We start from the raw sequence: 18282 nt of genomic DNA, 5'->3' as shown, positions 1-18282 counted from the left end.
ATTTAAATGGACCATGGACTCTTGCCCAGGATCAGTTATAATCACATTTTTATTGCACTTCAAACATACCAGGAAAAAATTCAGAGCAGTATTTTAGAAGCTGTATGTTTTACTTATGTTGGTGGTGATTTGGCATTGGAAAGTACAACGTGCACAAACTGCAGGTCTAGTTAAAATGTGAAGTCACTGTGAAAATAAAGGAAGAAACTCCAGTTCCTTCTCATCTATAAATATCAGCTCGTGCCCTGTGGTTTGTCGAACGTACAGCAGCAGCAACACTGAAAGTGTTGGAGCTCTCACTTGGGATATACTCTATATTGGTTATGCAGTATTGTCAAGTCTTGTAATTTTAATGTAAGCCTTATAATATTGGTTGTTTCTCTGGATGTCTCATGGCTGAATTCAAGCAATTGCATGTGAAACACAGCTTCTTTCTACATTTAAAAAATTTAGATTGCAAAATTGTGGAGTAGGCTTAAAAATGTGAAGGAAGAAAGCCCAAAAGATCCAGAAATGAGAAAAAAAAAATCCAATATTTTTGTGGTTGTATGACAGTGGACGCACCTACATATGATGCTTGAGTGCTCATTAGCTTAAGTTAATGCGTATTAAGGTGTGCATCTACACATGCACACCCTTAACGCATTCAAAATGACAAATTTAGATTATTTACATTTGCAGGTATGAAATTCAGGCACAAATAGTTAAAGCGCATTAACGTACATGTAGACGTGTTAAGCCAATGTGCCATAAATTTAGGCACACTTAAATGCACATGTAGACATGCCCAGTTTTGGGACTGGTAATATTAATTATATTCAATACCGGAGATGTAATCAAACTATGAAGTCTGGTACTGAATTCAGATCATACATCAAACTGCCCCTGTGCTTGTGGTTGTTTAATCTTCTTGGTTCTGATTTGAAATATTACAGAAATTGTCCTTGAACTGATTACAAACTCCCTCCCCCTCAAATCAAAACGAAAACCAAAAAAAAAAATTATCTTTACAACTAAAGTTTCTAATGTTATGTTATCTTTAGAACAACTGGGAAATGAAAAGTTATCAGTGTACGCACAAGGTATAGTAAGGACACATGAATAACTAAACATTAACCATTGCCTTTTTGTTTTTCATGAAAAACAACAGAAAGCAAGAAGAAAACAACTTGAGGGCTAGAATGTGATTGTAACAGATCATTTTTCTTTTGATTTCCTTAGAAATATTCATTGCCTTATACACCAGACAAGCCTGGCACATGCAAAGACATAAGCACAGAGTACTATGAAGAAAGCATTAATAGATGTTGCAGCAAATGTCATCCAGGTAACAGACTTTCCATTTGAATTGATCAGGACTATCCATTCATGAATCTGTTCATGTGAGCAGACAAATGTGGTGTATCTTTAAAACTGACAGACTCTGAAGAGTCTTGCTGCCTTTATGCTCTGAGCCTCTATATATAACTATGTTGATATTGGGACTGTAAGAAATATTTACAGCAGGGCAAGGTGCCAATTGCCAGAGCTGAAGTTGTGCTATAAAACTGAAACCTAGCAGGGGTTTACGGGATGGTTCATTAACCCAAATGGCTGACCCTTTGCATGAGTCTCAGTTCAAACTGTTTTGCAAGATTTAGCTCTTACACCTGCTGAGTTTCAGGCTGAGTATTGAGGTTTATTGGGAGTCTTCTGTGTGAACAAGTCTGGCTTCATCTGCCAATTGTATTTTTTGCAAAAACTGCAGTGAAAAATATAAAAACACATTTTTATGCAAACAATGCATGTAACTAAACCACAAGAGGACCCAAGTCAAGATTAAGCACAGTAATAGCAAATATATTGGTCACACGTGTGGCGAGGCTGCTCTGACGCACTGTAATTACACCTTGTCAGAGCAATCAAGTCTGCTGGAATGTGCTAATTAGTGCACTCCAGCAGCCTCTGCATCTCGTACATCAGTCCCTGTATTTCAAAATGGCAGCAAGGGCACTTTATTCCTCCTTCAACAAGCATTAGTTAAAATGCCCCACCACCGTTTTGAAGTGTGGGGATGCTGATACACGAGACGCTGCAGGTACTTTAATTAGACCTGCTCTAATTAAAGCACTCCCCCAGCAGGTGTAAAAGCACCCTGTATGGGGTATAATGTAATTGTTATTGCTACACAAGATTACTAGTACAAAGGGTTCAGTTTTGAGTAGATTGCTCAGTAAATATTCATAATGCAGTCTATTGCCTTTTTTTGGACATCATCCAGCTGTCAGACAGGGCACTGCTGTGTGTGAACCACTGGTTTGATTTGCAGTGACATTTCCTGCACTCCAGTGACATTTAGTGGTAACATCTCAGTGAAAAGGAGTTATTAAGCATAGCAGGGTTTTTTGCTTGATTGTCAGGGAAGAAGTCTGAATTTGTGATGGTTGTACTGGTCCACCAAATATTTTGGTCACAGTATTTGCAATAACTTTGTCATGAAATGGCAAAATGCCGAGATGAGCCACAGAACTCATTTGTAAGCCGGTGACATTTGACTCATGACATGCTGAGAAGATACACTGTCTCTGCAAATGCAAAGTTCCTGTCAGTGAGATTTGGGAGATTAAGCAGGAAACCAGCATATGCTGAAGCAGCCTAAGCTGCTCGAATTGACCAAAAATGTCAAGAAATACGTATTGGGCTTCCTGTGTTAAAAATGCACTATAAGCAAATAACATAATTCATGATTAAACTCAGTACAGGTGTTGATTATACTTCAAGACAGCCCTCATCTTATTTTGACACATCACAATCACAAGACCAGGGTCTGGGTTTGTTAATGTTTGTGAATATGAATTTAAGTGTGTTTCACATTTTCATATGAAAATGTGAGAGGCTGAGCTCTCGTCAGAATGCTGGAGAGAATTCTAAATTGCAAGTAAATATATTTAAAAACAATATGTGGAAATACTTTTTTCTCTTTCTTACCTGACTGGGCCTGCGTCATGGTTCTGCGCAAATCCTAATCCCTGAAATAGAGGTCCTCCAAATAGGGGACACGGCCAGTTCTGATGATTTTTTAAGCAGTGTCTCTCTGCTCCTCTCATTGAGCGAGGTCTGCAAGTATATTCCTCTCTGGCGTGTAGGGTCTCCCGTAGTTTGTACCTTTTAAACAAGAATGAGGAGGGCTAAGCTGTGCTTGTCCTTTTCTCCCAACAGGAATGTGCCTGTGCTTCTGTTTCCTCACCACCACCCGTGTACTCAGTCAAGGGATTAGAGAGCAGTGGTGGCTCTCATAGCAACCACACATTCAAGCAGCTCACCCTGCAGCATGCCTTTAAAACCTCAGATGTTCATACACTGCTGTTCTCAGTAGGCAGAACCAACTAACAAGGTTCAATTAGAAAGCGTAACAAGGAGAGCAGCGCACTGGGGATGGAAAAGGAGGTGTGTTAAGGTGGCATGCTGGGTTCCTGCTCACTCCTGCAATGGACCCACAGGAGCCACTGTGAGATCTAGAGTTGGACTCTGTGTTCACTCCTGCAGTGGACCCACAGGAGCTGGACTCTGTTCTGTCCTTTTTACTACCTTGTTAGTAGCCCCCACGTGGAGTAGTAGGAGTAAGCATCACTAAATCTCTAGGGCTAGCACCCATGCAGCAGTGACTGTAGGGAGAGAGGTAGGTCATCTGTTTATAACTAGCTGAACTTTTGAGAACATTTAGATTTGCACTCTAAATTTCTTGGTGTTTGGATTTAGAGTTTTAACTCAGGCTTCTTTCTAATAGTGATGCCTACTAAGCCTTCCTTACAAAGGCCAGGTCTTCATCCAGGCAAAGCATTTGTGCATGTGCTTAACTTCATGTATGCAGGAATCTAACTTCATGTCACTTCTCAGCAAAAGTCTTAGGCATGCATGGCTTGAATCACAGTGTTTGTCTTCAAATATGTACTGAAACACATGGCTGAATCAGGGCCTTCATATCTTCTGAAAATGATTTGAGATTGTGACTAGAAGGAGGTGGTGCCAAAAATGCATTTTATATGCCAGAAATCAAAGTTTGCACTTGGTTACATGTGTGTAACTCTGATTTAAGTAAATGACTCTTGGCTTACACACATCTGTCAAGCTGTGGTATTACGAAGATGTTTAACCAAGGTCTCCCAATCCCATAGAAAATTAAGTATTTTAGGACAGAATATGATGTCTTGTGTGCTGCTGTTGTTCCTATTTAGGAACAACAAGAGAATACTGTGGTCATTCTTTGCTTTTATTCTTTAATGTCTCAGTCTTGATTTTTTTTAACAGTTATGTTAACGCATGAGGAAGTATGATGAAACACAATTTGTTCACTGCTGTTAATGGAACTTACCATGCACAGCTCCCAGTGAGTCATTCCCATGAGGCACTTTCATTGCTTATTTTGTAGGTTACCATATGGATCAAATCTGCAGCACCAACCTTGACACGCAGTGTAAGAAATGTGGAATGAATATGTACACAGAGGTCTGGAATCGAGCTCCACGCTGCTTTGCCTGCTCACCAGCCTGCAAAAATGGTATGCCGGTATCATTAAATAGTGTTGTTTTAATTCTGCCAGGAATGAAAGGGTTAATCTTATTTAGGCACTCAGGGTGCAGTTCACCTGTATGCAGAGACTGTGCCCAAAGCCCTATACATTGATGACTGTCTTGCATAAGCTCTTTTATAAAGGTCAAAGTGGCATATGAAGTTTACACTGGGTATCTGCATAGGGGCTCGGTTCATTTTTGGGGTGGGGGGGATGTAATCCAGAAGGATTCAGTTGTTTGGAAACAGCGTTTGTAGCCTGCCTCTAGATTTAGATTGGTTTAACTGCACTTTCAACTTTCTAAATTACTTTGGGGCGTTTATCTTCTGTCACCTAGATGTTCCCAATGCTAGTTTTTGTTAGATGATGTTCTTAATATTCATAGTTCCCCAAATGCCATAAACACAATGAAAGCAATTTCAGTCTTTGCCATCTTATGCAAATGAGGTACTAGTAAATTGTTAATAAGGAAAAAGGGGGGCAGCCCCTTGATTACAATTTTCACCACTTGTAGGATCAATGTACTATATTAAATGGTATATTTTCCCCTCATTACAAGGTAAGATTTATGTTTGCAATGGGGAAGTTGGAAGCATTTCAGCTTCAGATTTCTAGCTTCAGTTCAACTGTATGTGAAAGAATCCAGGTATATGTTTTGTAGATCCAAGCTGTACCTGTACAAAGAGGCAATTCCGAAAATGTGTGTGCAGGTGCACATAACTTGCTGCAAAGATCTTTTCCCTTTAAAAAGGACTATGCAGACTGGTCACCTGTTGACAAAGAATTGCCATTTAACTTCCATTTGGCATCTCTGCCATCTATCTGTGCTGTGTCTTTCACTTGTCTGTCATTTGCCTTTTTGGGGACTGACATTGTAATTGTCATTAATGGCACCTTGCCATCTTGTTTTAGGAACAGGATTAGTGCAGACTCGAGAATGCACTTCAACACAGGACAGAGCCTGTACTTGCTCAGCCAATATGTACTGTTCCACGAAGTTGCAGCAGAAAAGCTGCAAACATTGTAAAAGACACAAAAAATGTCAAAAAGGCTATGGAGTTTCTAAACCAGGTAAGTTAAATTTGAGTGACCAGAATTCATAAAGAAAGAATGGGCAAGATTCTGCTTTCATACTATTGTAAGTTGGGAGTAACTTCATGAAATCAGTAGAGTTATATCAGTATTGGTAAGAGGAGAGTAAAGGTCCCTGTCTGTCTTCTCCTGCATGCAAATAGATCTGTTTGCTTAAATATTAATTCTCTTTACTTAGCTCAGGGAGCTTTTGGAGCTGGAAGGAAGTGAATAGGCCATTGATCAATCTTCTACATTGGCCTCAGCTGCTTGGTCTGTCTATTACTATATTATTATTGTTGTTTAAATCAAAAGCATTAATCAACTCCCTGTTCTGTAATTTAATAAACCAGATCACAATATGACAAGAGAAAGAGCTAGCCAAAATGATCATTAAATTTGGTTCCATTACCTTGGATGTTACTTTGCTTATATCAAGTTTATCAGTTGGGATGTTTTAATGCGAAATGATTTATTTATCATTTTGGCAGTGGTTCTTTTATTTTCTTAAACACAAGAGTCAGCCACCAAATGCCTTCATGTAGTCATAAATGGGATTTAGCAGGATCATGGTTCAACACAGTATTAAGGCTGTGAGTATATATATTTTTCGCTCTTGTTGTTTTATAATACTTTGCAGCCAAAGAACCCAAAGACCTTACTAGATTGTCAGGATCAGGGATACTGTGGATTCACTATAGTTGTTTTTATTCAACCCTGATTTCAGTAAGAGTTTTTCTTTAGTAAGGACTGCATAAAAATGACAAGACTAGTTTTGATGCAGGGGTCACATTGCTCATCAACGGAAGTAACTGCATTTTGGGTGGAGTATCTGCAAAACTAAAACATTCAGGGAAATTTTAAGGAAGGAAACTAATTATGCTGGAGATATAAGTTGGCCAGGGCACCAGAATCAATGCTGTATTTCTAAGACATATGTTAATGTAACTAATGCTGGGATGTAGTATCTGACTCCTGAATGTTAGGTTCACCAGCAAGTTCATATATCATTATTGTTATTATTATTACTGTATTTCAGTTTTAGTCTCTCATCTTGCTTTTTCATGCCATGTGCAGTACGAAGGGTCTGTTACAATCCTGTTGCCCTTTCTATAACAAGAAACTTCAGTTCTGAACATTTCACTTGGTAACCAAGATTTACTTGCAGACTTTTGAATGTCAGGTTTACCTTAATTGGCCCCAGAGTGGCAACAAGCATTCTGAAGTTAGAGAAAGGCATCAGAGACACAGGGTTGTGTGCAGGCTATATTTTTTTTTTTAGGGTCACCAAATCCTGCAGTGCTTACACAGGCTGAATTCCCCTTGAATAGAATAGGAGTTTTGCCTGATTTAAAGAGTAGCAAAAACTGCACAAATACCCCTTTAACCTTACCAGCAGGTTTCACTTCAACATTTAAATCCTGTGGCTGCAAGGGGTGTAAAGATAGGAACCACTTAATGTTTCTGTCTGTAAACGGGATTCTTTCTTCCCAAGATCTGGCTGTGTGATACCTAAGTGGTTCATTTTTTCTGAGGCTGTCAGAGCCTGCATTTTTGTTCAGTCTCCATAGCATTTCCACAACTTGTATGAACGACATAACTTATGATTCACCTTGTTTTTTACTAAATGTCTAACTGGAATTGTTTTGTTTGTTTAAAGGAACGGACACTACGGATACTGTTTGCACTCCTTGTCCCCCTGGCAGTTTTTCAGATGAAGAATCTTACACTGCCACCTGCAGACCACATACAGTGTAAGTTGCTGACTGCTGACTTAATCTAATGACCTACAACTAGGGACTTACTTGGATTGCGGTTTCGTGGATTTTGCAGAAACCATAAAATCCAGGGTTGCCTGCAAAATCCATGAAAAAATAAAACTTAATAAAAACAGTTTTTTTATTAAGTCTTCCTCTTCCTGGTGGAACTGAAGCCTCACAGCCTGCCTGGGATGGCAAGGTGCTGGCTGGCGGGGCAGCACAAGATGGTGGCTGCGCCTCCTACTTCCTACCCTGGGGCTTCTCCGCCAGTTTGTGCTGAAGGGCAGGGCTGGGCAAAGGCCAGCCAGCAGTCAAGATGGCAGCCACCCTTCGTCCCTCCTCCCTTGCAGGACTTCTTTGCCAATCAGTGCTGAGGGGTGGGGCTACTATGAAATTTCTGCAAAATGGTCTTTTCTTGCCAGGGCAGGGTCTCTACATATAACTGTGTCTGGAGGTTGTTATTATTACTATTATTATTATTTTTTAATTCTCCTTTTTTCCCGTTACAGTTGTAAATTGGTGTCTATTCCAGGAAGTTGCACAAGTGATACAGTCTGCAGTGACCTTCCTATAGGTGACTTAAGTACCACCATCAAAGCCATATCTCCTTATAGCACAGTTCCAGTCACCAACCAGTCTCCAGGGCAAAGCTTGAGTTTTAGGACTTCAGACATAAAAACTAGACCTGTTCAACAAAACATTCCCCCTGATGTTCCTCAGATTGGTGAGCTATTTATTCATTTCAAATTACTCTCCGTCATTGTGCCCTGCATTATGCCTGACTTTAGACTAACATGGCTAACTGTCTCTTTGTAGTTTCTTTTCTGATCATTTATGAACTTATACCTGAGTGCAAGCTCTCAGTGCTTAGAGTCAGGGACAGAAGTTACACATAAACCAGAAAAGTATTTGGAAACCAATTCAGATCTGTAACACAACAGAAGTTCAGTGCACATAAACTGCTTTCAAAATGGTTGAAACTGGTTTAAGAGAAACCTGGATGGATGTAGTATCAGACTTAACTGATTTAGGTTAAATTGGTTTATTGAACTTCTGTCCCAGATCCTCCCAGAATCAAGTCTGGAGTCCCCCAGCATACCAGGATGCTTTGCACCTCTCCTGCAACCTCTGTCTCCTAGAGTGGACAGGGTAGGTTTGGCCCAAGCTTTCTGCTCCAGCCAACCAGGGAGGTGTGCTCTAGCGCCCCCCAGCTTCTAGCCTGAGCCACTGAAGTCACGTGGCTGGATTTTCAGGATCAAAAGTGATTGTCTGTTCACTTGATTATCAGTTCAGTCTGCGCATTTTAGACTAACATGCAAGGACTGAATTGATTCAGCCTTGGGCTTTTTGACTACCTATACTTACCCAGTTTGACCAGGCTTGCTGAGACTGGTTTGTACACTCCCTCCAAATTGTTTACTCTGCCCTAGTGATACCACCTCCCTCGTGAACCTGGCAAACTTCCTGATTGATTCAGTGCAAGGTTATCTATTGTGTCTCCTGGAAGATGCAGCCCAGAAGGAGAAAATGTTAAGCTAGACTACCTAGATAATGGTCTACAAGACCTAAAATTAGGCCTTGATTTAAATCTCCTGAAAGGTGTTCTAATTTCTATACTGTTTCCCAGGATGACTACAAGAAGCCTAGAATCCCCACGATATTGAACATGTAGGCATGCTGTCTATCATAGGTGATGTGTAGGGAGGGCACATGCCCCCCCCTCGAGAGCAATGATGCCTCCCTGACAGCAAGCGCTGTGACTGGTGGGGCTTGGAGAGTATCAGTGTCCCACCTGAAATTGGCTCCACTGGCAGGGCGTTGATGGCAGAAGTCCCGGCACTTCTACCATGCCACATGCAGAAGTGTTGCCACTTCCACCGCCGCTATGCTGCTGGTGCGCTTGGTGAATGGCCGCTGGGGAACTCCCCCCAGTTGCCGGCTGGCCACTGAGGGACCCCCTCCCAAATTGTGCCCTGCTGGTGCCCCTCCCAGACTCAGGAGGCACCAGACACCCATGATGTCTCTCATTCCTGCTATGGTATTTTTCTGAGACCTGTGTGTTAAGGATATAACAAAGAATTCCAGATGTTCTGCTGTTCCACACCTCAGGAATTCTCTTTCTAGGACCTCTGTATTTAACAATCCTAAACTGGCACCTCATGTTAAACTTAGACATACAACTGTTCTCTAACATGTTTAACTCCTATAGCAAAGACCTATATGGAAAGTACCAGGGCTGTGTGAAAATTCGGTCCCTGATTCAATTTGGTGGAGATTTGGCCTGATTCGGTGGCTGAATCTCCAAATCTGTATTGAATCAGAGGACCCTTTAATCTCTCTGAATAGATTTGGAACACTCCAGATCGATTCGGACAGATTTGGTGATTCGGACAGAGACGCAGCTTTAAATGTTTTTTCTAAATACCTCTAGATACCAGGGGCTCTGAATGCTGCGGTGCTGGGGCAGATGCACAGAAGCTTGTGGGGAGCTCCCCAGCACGTTTGACAGCAGACTTGGAAGCGTACCAGAAGCACTTCTGGTCCACTTCCAGGTCTGCTGGAAAGCATGCAGGGGTACCCCCCGACACTCCCCTGGCTCAGCAACTGATGCCTCCTGAGTCTGGGGGGGGCACTCAGGGTCCCCCCACGGCCAATCGCTGAGCCTGGGAGGCTTGGCAGGGGGCACGCCCGGTGTGCTCCCTGGCAGATGCGGAAATGGACCGGGAGTACTTCTGGTCCACTTCCGGGATTGCTGGTGAGCACTCTGAAGAGTCCACTGTGCTCCTGTGGGATGCTGTATGTGCCTCAGCACCACAGTGATCATTAGCTGCGCTTGCTACCTCAAGGTATGTAGAAAAAACTTTTAAAGCTGTGCCCAAATCTCTGATTCACTGAATCGGCATTGAATCTTCAGATTCAGATTCGGACAAATCAAATCGGGGACAGTGGTCCGAATCAACAGATTGAATCGGTGTCTCTGATTTGGGCTGAATGTGAATTGAATAGGGCCTGTTTCGCACTGCCCTAGAAAGTACTTGTTACAGCCTACCTACCTAACTACCTATTTCTTTTACTTTCTTTAGGTTTAACAGTAGGAATGACGTCTCTAGCATTTGTGGCAATTGCAGTGGCCTTCTTTTGTTTTGCTTTTAGAAAAAAAGGTGAGCTTCCAGGCAGTAGGGTGGGGGAAGACTAAGTAACTGAACTTCCAGTTAGATATGGTCCTCAAACAAATCCTGATCTTCTGTCCAAAGTACTCCATAGGTGTTTGGGATAAAGTTCCTGCTGAGCAGAGAGCCAGTGTGGAGCCTGGGCTGTGCCCCACTTAAATCTCACTTTATCCCTCAGATTTTAGACATGGCCCAAGAAGTAAGAAACATCCCAGGGAAATCAAGCATCTGTGCAACACACTCTCCCCACGCTTCGTAGCCCTTCTTAATGTGAAGAGAAGCCATTATTATTGTATTGATTTTATTTATCATGATCAGGATTAAGGTTATTATTGGAATCCTATATTCTTTGGACACTATTCCAGAGAAGCTTCATTGCTTAGCTTAATTAATACATCAGAATCTTTGTGGAACCAAGAGTGATGATTATTTGTTAAAATGCAATCCAAGACACTAACTTTTTCCTTTCTTGCTTGCAGGCCAAATCTGTTCTCACGCAGTCGGAGATACAAATTTAGTGAGTATCACTTTCTTCATCCTTCTCCCCATGTTGTTAAACAATGTTTGGTAAGTCACTTTCCTCATTAATGAGGAGAGTGTAAGGAAAAATAAGAGGCACAAATCATAACTGTGGGAACGTGGGGCTGAGTTGGTCCTCTGATCAAATTAGAGTTCAGTGGGCACATTTACACTTGCTATTAATGCACAGCAATAAACTTCGATACGTATCGTGCCAGAGTTTATTGCTCCTGGGCTTACATGTGTGCCCCAGACCACAGCATGTGGAGCAGGGTCAGAGGGGGCCCAGGGCTACTCTGACCCAGCTCACTGTGCCACAGAGAGGCTGGCTGGGGTGCGAGGGTGCTCCAGTATAGTGCTGGTCAGCATGCAGCCTCCACACTGAAACACCCTTGCGCCCCAGCCAGCCCCATCGGCATCTACATGTGCATTTTTGCACGGTAAAAAAACTCTGCCGCAGGATAGTGCTTGTATTTACAAGTACTAACTTATGGTGGAGTTAATTTGTTTACGCTGTCCTAATAGCACTGCATGTGTAGATGCTGAGATATTTACTGCAGAGCTAATTGGGCAACTTTGCATTAAACATCTTCTGTAGATATGTCCAGTATACACCAGATTAGAGGTCAATATGCCCCAGCTTGTAAGAGAACCCTAAGAGTCATCATTTATACTGTATGGAGATCACTGATGGCTTTCTGAAACACCTAAATACAGACTTATGATGTAATGGATTGGATTCTCTCTTGTACATTACTGTAGCTCCATTTATTTAAATGGGACCACACCAATCTAAAACAGCTAGGAATCTGAACCTAGCAGTGGGGAGAGCCCTTTGCTTTATTTCAACCTGTTGCCATGCTTTCTTGTTGAAGTTTCTAATAGTTTGACCTGCCATTTTACCAAACAATATTCCAGCCTTTCTCCATGGAGAAACAATCTGACAAAAAGCAACGAGGCTTAGGAGTACAGGGATCCAGTAGCCCTGGGCCGGAGGAGCAACATCTCTTACACACTTCTGGGTCGAGCAGCAGCTCTTTGGACAACCCGACTGGGTCAGCAAAAATCTGTACCAATAGTAATAAAAAGGTTGAAAAGAAAGACACTCAGCAGAGAAATTTGCTGTCAGAAGGCTGTAAGCATCACGATGAAGACAGAGACAACTCTGCTAGCTCAGGTGAGATTCTATCTTGAGGTGAATACCCAAGTACCCTACAGTCCCTTGGTATTTAATTATTGATGATTGTTATTTCTTTAACATAAAGGATGCCATAAATTGAAATGGAATAAGACACAAGATAGAAGTCCAGAGCAAGCATTATGTGGGGGCTGTTGATGAGAAAAGGGGGAGAGTGACTGCTTGAAGAAGTGGGATTGCAAGGTTAGCAGAAAAGAAGATGGACAGATGCGAATGTAGTATTCCTAGCAAAGGGGCCAGCATCATTGTAGGTACCAAGCTGAATGTGGGAGGAGGCAAAGCGCGAGTAGTGAAGCAAAGCAACTGGGGAGAGCTTTGAGGAATGGGGTGTACAGGAAGAGGAAAAAGCAAGCAAACATTGAGAATAGCGAAAGCAACCTTGATACTATATTGGTTTAACTAAAAGCTGCACTTTCTAAGTAAAAGCATTTCTTTTAAAAATAGCCTGCATCTTGAATTGGAGTCAAAACAAAAATAAAAAGCCCTTATGCACACCATTTTGTAAATCCATACTTTTATTTGGATTTTTGGTGTTTCCCTAAAGTAGGAAGCAAAAATATGTAGGTAGGTCCATCTTAAATTCAGAGACATCTTATATTTAAAGAATGCAGTATGTATATTCAGGAAATTGATTTTTTTTTAGCGTATAACCCTGGCTTGATTTATTTACACACGCACCCATACCAAAAGCATATCTTAGAAGAACATTAAGATGGAAAATTCAAGCACATGCTGTAGGAAAAGCCAGAAGTAAGGCTGTTCATTCAGAATTAAGATTTCTTTAATATTGTTTTAGATAACTGAATTAGCTGAAAAATTTTCCCCAGGAAATTTTGGCATTGGGCAAACAGCAAATTTCAGCCCAAACAGTTAAAATAGGCAAGGTTTTATAAGCAACTGAAAAGAAGTTCTTAAATTGGATTATTTTAAATACAACCATTTCTTGATGAAGTGAGAAGAGTAAGATCAGTTATCTCTTATTTATATTAATTAATCATTTTTTCTTAAAACATTGAACTTGTTAAAGAATCAAGTCATCCTACTGTAGGTTTCATTGTCCACTTTTTTGTTTCCTTTTTGTTTGATAGAACACTCTGGTAATGGAGGGACCCAGGTGAATGTCACTTGTATTGTTAAAGTGTGTAATTCGGACCACAGTTCACAGTTCTTGGATCAGATGAGTTCAAACACCATGGATCATGAAAACATTTCCAACTGTACTCCAACAGGGGAAACAATTCCCCTTTCAAAAGAAGAGAACCCTTTGAAAAGAGAGACTGAAATTCAACTCTCAGTGGAAGCTGAGGATAATTTACTTCAAGACTTAATGTTTCCAGAAGAAAAACAATTTCCCTTGGGTATTCAAGATGTGGGGATGAAAAGTGGTTAAAAAGGATGGTGACTGATAAACTCTATATGCAGCTTTTAATCTGGTAAAATCAACGTTATGTGAAATGTAGCATTTTTAAAGAGATTTAAAATCTCATGTATAGATGGGGTAAGAGTTTGAAAAATGCTGTAACCTCTGATCTATGACAGATTCAAGTACTGAAGAAGAATTTTTTACAAAAGTCAGTGTTTATTTTTTTAAAACTTTTGTGCAAGCTTTTTTCCTGTCATCCTTTGCCAGAAGTCTTCACCCTTAGCCTTTGCTAGGGTTGAAAGAAAGTAGATTCTGTCTTCATGTAATTGACTTTTCTGCTGAGACTCTGTGTGATGGGGCTAATTAATACTGTTTACAGAAGTATAATTTGATTCAGACATCCCCTCAGCATTTCATGAGAAACAAGTTGGTGACCAGCTATCGAGTGTTACTGACTTAGTCGTATGTTTTTAATTTTACAATCATTGTACTCAATTACATCATTTCTTATCCCACCCACACACTAAAATATGTAGTTTTTGGGAGGACATGCACTTCAGATCTTTCTTTTAGTCCTCTATATTTTTTAGTTGTGGTTGGGTTTTCTCTGTCTTGCAGCATCATGACATGTCTTTAGTCTCAGACTTCTGTGGATTGCCAGGCAATTTTTTTATACGAGCTTTTATATAAGACTACAAGTATTTAGTTTACTTCGACAATAAAAAGAAATGCACTTATTACATCAGTTGTACAAAGTTTATATTCTGTTATTTTACAAAAAAACCCATAAAGTAGAACTCATTACTCTGAAGCAGGTAATTGTTCATTTAATTATCATTTCCAAGGGTTGCCACCTTTGTGCTGTGGCCAGTTTAATGCAGCCTTCTGGTTGAAACTGACCTCAAGGAATAAGGAAAATGTATTTGACAGATACTTTTTTCTACTTTCCAAATAGTAGTAGTAGTAGTGATCTAGGCAACTTAATAGCACAAATGGCTCATTTTGGAGGCCCTCAGGGAAAGGATTCTCAACCAGCAATTGAATAAGAATATACTGTGAAGGGCCGAATTGACTTGAACCACAGAATAAGGTCTCTTAGTGGTCGGTCTACAAAAAAGGTTATATTCCTGGAAGACCCATAATGGAGAATGTCCTTTTAAACCCGGTGGCAGAAGTCTGTGCTTTTTCAAGTTTTGTGCCTGGGATTGCAGTTGCTATTGTCATGTTAAACCAGCAACTCTGTTGTCTGTATTCGATAGAAACCTGTCGTAGAGTGCCTGAGTGCCTCAGCGTGAATGTCAGACAGCAGTGCCAGTTCTGCCTTCCTCAGACATGTTCAAACCAATTGGAATTGCTTACGTGTAACTGAATGCCAAATATTTTTCTGAGGCCTTAGATTGAAGAAGGAAGCCTTGAAGTAGTATTCGTCTTATCCTGGCTGTAAACATGCAGATATTACAAATGTAAGTTTACATGTTCACCAGAACTTTCAGGGTTATCCATGTGGCTGCGGAGGTGCTGAGAGGTGAAGTATTGAACTGCATTTTACACTTACATCTAAGACTATGCTCAGAATAGACTCTAAGAAATGGAAACACTGAAATTTGTTCAAAACTGCAAAATACACACAAGCCAAAGATCTGATTGTATATGGTGCAAAATGCCTCCTTTAATGTGTTGAACGTCTTTTATCTGTTGCTCATCATTTCTCAGGAGACCATGATGAAAACATAGCTCAAAGATTTTTAAATGTGATTTGGGGGGGGAGGGAGGGGGGAACAGGAGGGGAGTAAGAGGGAGAAATCTTGGCATGCCAGTTAATCTACTGTGCCATTTGTATTCTGGGGCTGAAGGAAAATCCAGATTTTGTATCTAAGTACTGATGTCAAAGCAGTTTTTTAAATATATGTTTGTATAATTTTTCTAAAAGGTCTAAATGTTTATTTTTATAATTACCTGTGACTTGAACTCTCTTGTCCTTTGCATTGAACAAAATGTTTTGACATTTTCTTTGGAGTTTTATGTTTGTTTGTTTGTTTGTTTGTTACTTTAGAGGGACGTTGTTTAATCCTGTTTGCATACTTTTTGTATCCGAAACCATTACCGTTTGGTTTTTACTTGTTATTGTAATGTGATTAAAGGGAGTTTGGTCATGATCAGTCTCTAGCGTTTTCTTAATTGAGCTGCTCATTCAGTGTAGTTCTATGTGCAATTCAAGGGGATTGGCTTTAGTTGAGTAAAGCTGTGATCTTGCAAGCTAGTTTGGGTGCATCCTTGTACCCATCTGACTCATAGATTCATAGACTGTAAGGCTGGAAGGGACCTTGGGAGATTGGGTTCATGCCCTGCAACAAGCAGGAAAGACAACTGGGGGTCAGGTGACCCCAGCAAGGTGACTGTCTAGTCCCTTGTTGAAGATTGATGTTAGCGATTGACTGATTTACCTAAAATTGTAACTTTCCTGGCCCACCAGTGGTGCAGCGGATACTCTCATAAGGCTCGCTTCTGCAAAGTGCTCAACAATTGGGTTTATTCCATATAAGCATTTGACTACCAGCTGAACTTGCCTATGAGTATCTTGCTGAAAAATCAATGAAAGCCTTTATCCTAAGTGCCTTCACTTTACTATAAGTGTCTTTACTATTCATGCCATCCAGAAAGAACACCACACACCAACTGCAGATGCTCCCTCAGCCTGACAAAGGGTATTCACACATGAAAACTTGCTAAGAAGATTTTTCCCAACTATTTGAGTTGGTTTAATAAACGATATCCGATTTACCCAAAGAACCTTGTTTACCTTTGTCATAAGTGGGCATTGAATCATGCCCCCAGTATATATACTTGGGGGATGAGCAAGAAGAGAAACATCATTTTAGCATGAAAACACGAGCACATCTTCAACCCTGGTATAAATGGGTTTTGCTTTCTCCTGATGACACTGAAGGAGGGACTCAAGCGGGTCTCTTACTCGGCCCCTTTCAACCCGGCTCAGGTATAACTTGGGTGTCGTTGGGAAAAGGCAAAACCCAAAGAGGGACTCGAGTAAGTGTCTTGCCCGGGCCCTCTTCAACCCTGATCAGGTATCAATGGCTTTTACCTTTTCTTGACAAAACACACACGACGGCTCAAGCAGGTCTTGCGGTGTCCCTGGGCTCACAGGCGCTATCAAATAAGGCGCACGCAATGGGGCGAAGCAGGTGGCCTGGGAGGGCTGAACCCCGCTGCCTCCAGCCCATCAAAACATGCCTGACCAGCCGCGTGGGGACCCTGTTTGCTCCCCAGGCTGGTTGCTTTGACTCCCCCCAAAACAGAGGGGCATCGAAGCAGGTTGCTGCGTGTCCTGCCAAGGCAGCCTCCGTTGGCCTGGGGCACCGGCGACCCCGGGCGTGCCCGCGGGTGACTGATGCGCGCCCCCAGCGCCTGCTGGGAAACGCACAGCCTGCGGGCGTCGCCATCGATGTCTCGGCGCTCCCCATTCATCAGCCGGTGCTCGATTGGCGCGGGCTGGGCGCGGCCTTGCTGCCCCGAGCGCCATTGAGGCGGCGGCGGCGGCGCGAGCGCAGGTACCGGCGGCCGCAGCAACCGCCCCGCCCCCCCCCGGGGCGTCGCGATCCGGCGGTGCAGAGGGGGCTGCGACCCCCGCGCGATCAGGGAGGTGGGCCCCTGGGAGGCCTGTCCAGGGCAGGCCGGACTCCGAGCCCCCCGAAGGCCCGCCCGCCCCTGTCCAAATGGAGCAGGAGGGGTCGTCCTTTTGCCCTGGCCTGACTGGGTGGCAGTCCGGGAGCGGGGCGCGAGAAGGCAGGGAAGGGTCCCTTTAAAAATGGAGCCACGGACTTTGTAAGCGCGGGTTGTGCCTTCAAGAAGGAAAACGTGGGAAAGTGGCGTTTCTTTCGCCGGCGGTTGGGGCCTCTCGTGGCCCGCACGCACCCCCCACCCGCCTGCCGCACACGCTGGGGAGGGGCACTGGGTCAGGACTGTTTACAAACGGGGCTTGAAGCGGGAGAAATCTTTGGAAATGCCTGGAAGCGAAACTTCCCAAATGTGACCTTGTTAAAATACGTGCCTCTGAAGTGCTGCCGTGTTAAAGTTGGGGGTGCGGCGATAAAGATTTTTGGGGGCTGATGCTGCTGGCCGGTCACTGACCGGCCGTATCGGCTGGTACTGAATCGGTCGCCGATCCGCGGCCGGCAGCGAGGAGAGCAGCATCTGGCCGGTAGGTCTGCGGGAGGGAGGGGTGCATGGGGCCCCCGTGGTGAAGGAGCGTGTTGGGCAGGTGCAGGCGCCGCACAGCTGGGGCAGGGTGGGGTGGGACTTGTTTGGGGGGCGCAGCTCCTGCCACTGCGTGCCCCCCATGCCTCACCCAGGGTGCATGTGCCCCCTGGATCTATGCAGGAGGGGTTTTTTTGCACCGGTCCTGGAAGCACTGCAATACCAGGTCAATGCATGGAGTGGATGGAGCAAGCTCCCGTTCCACCACCCAACGCCAAAAAGAATCTGCTCAATATAGACCTCCTGTGGAGGACATATCAGAGGGCCAAAAGCCCCACATGAGCGGATCTATGCAGGAGGTGAGGATGGGCTGCTGCTGCATGCTCGGGGTTAGAGGCTGCATCGGCCTCTTCTTGACCTGGGGGGGCTGGACCAGCACT

General features: G+C 42.9%; 2 protein-coding genes across 10 annotated transcripts in view; both read left to right on the top strand.

Annotated features, from left to right (window-relative positions):
* Positions 1-1215: 1215 nt before the first annotated feature.
* On the top strand, positions 1216-15786 carry LOC109314397 (tumor necrosis factor receptor superfamily member 1B-like). Its single transcript, XM_019541556.1, has 9 exons — positions 1216-1327; positions 4409-4537; positions 5462-5620; positions 7281-7374; positions 7890-8104; positions 10464-10541; positions 11030-11067; positions 11988-12246; positions 13356-15786. The coding sequence occupies exons 2-9, from the start codon at positions 4417-4419 to the stop codon at positions 13655-13657; spliced, it is 1266 nt and encodes a 421-aa protein (XP_019397101.1). The 5' UTR covers positions 1216-1327; positions 4409-4416; the 3' UTR covers positions 13658-15786.
* Positions 15787-17124: 1338 nt separating this feature from the next.
* VPS13D (vacuolar protein sorting 13 homolog D) overlaps positions 17125-18282 on the top strand; it is a 183906-nt gene continuing 182748 nt past the window's right edge. For all 9 annotated transcript variants that reach the window (XM_019541549.1, XM_019541552.1, XM_019541550.1 and 6 more), the window contains exon 1: positions 17125-17196. The gene's annotated coding sequence lies outside the window, so the exon portion shown is untranslated. The remainder of the gene's footprint in view (positions 17197-18282) is intronic.

Source organism: Crocodylus porosus, unplaced genomic scaffold (assembly GCF_001723895.1).
Source record: "Crocodylus porosus isolate Cpor-Errol unplaced genomic scaffold, CroPor_comp1, whole genome shotgun sequence".
NCBI lineage: Eukaryota > Metazoa > Chordata > Crocodylia > Crocodylidae > Crocodylus > Crocodylus porosus.
The sequence above is the reverse complement of the archived record's forward strand: the minus strand, read 5'-3'. Positions and strand labels throughout refer to the sequence as shown.

Bases quoted from the DNA above. Each gene is read 5' to 3' on its own strand.
- LOC109314397 (XM_019541556.1), top strand. From the start codon at position 4,417: ATGGATCAAATCTGCAGCACCAACCTTGACACGCAGTGTAAGAAATGT. The intron at 7,375-7,889 runs GTAAGTTGCTGA...TTCCCGTTACAG, and splicing joins ACCTGCAGACCACATACAGT to TTGTAAATTGGTGTCTATTC. The intron at 8,105-10,463 runs GTGAGCTATTTA...TACTTTCTTTAG, and splicing joins CCCTGATGTTCCTCAGATTG to GTTTAACAGTAGGAATGACG.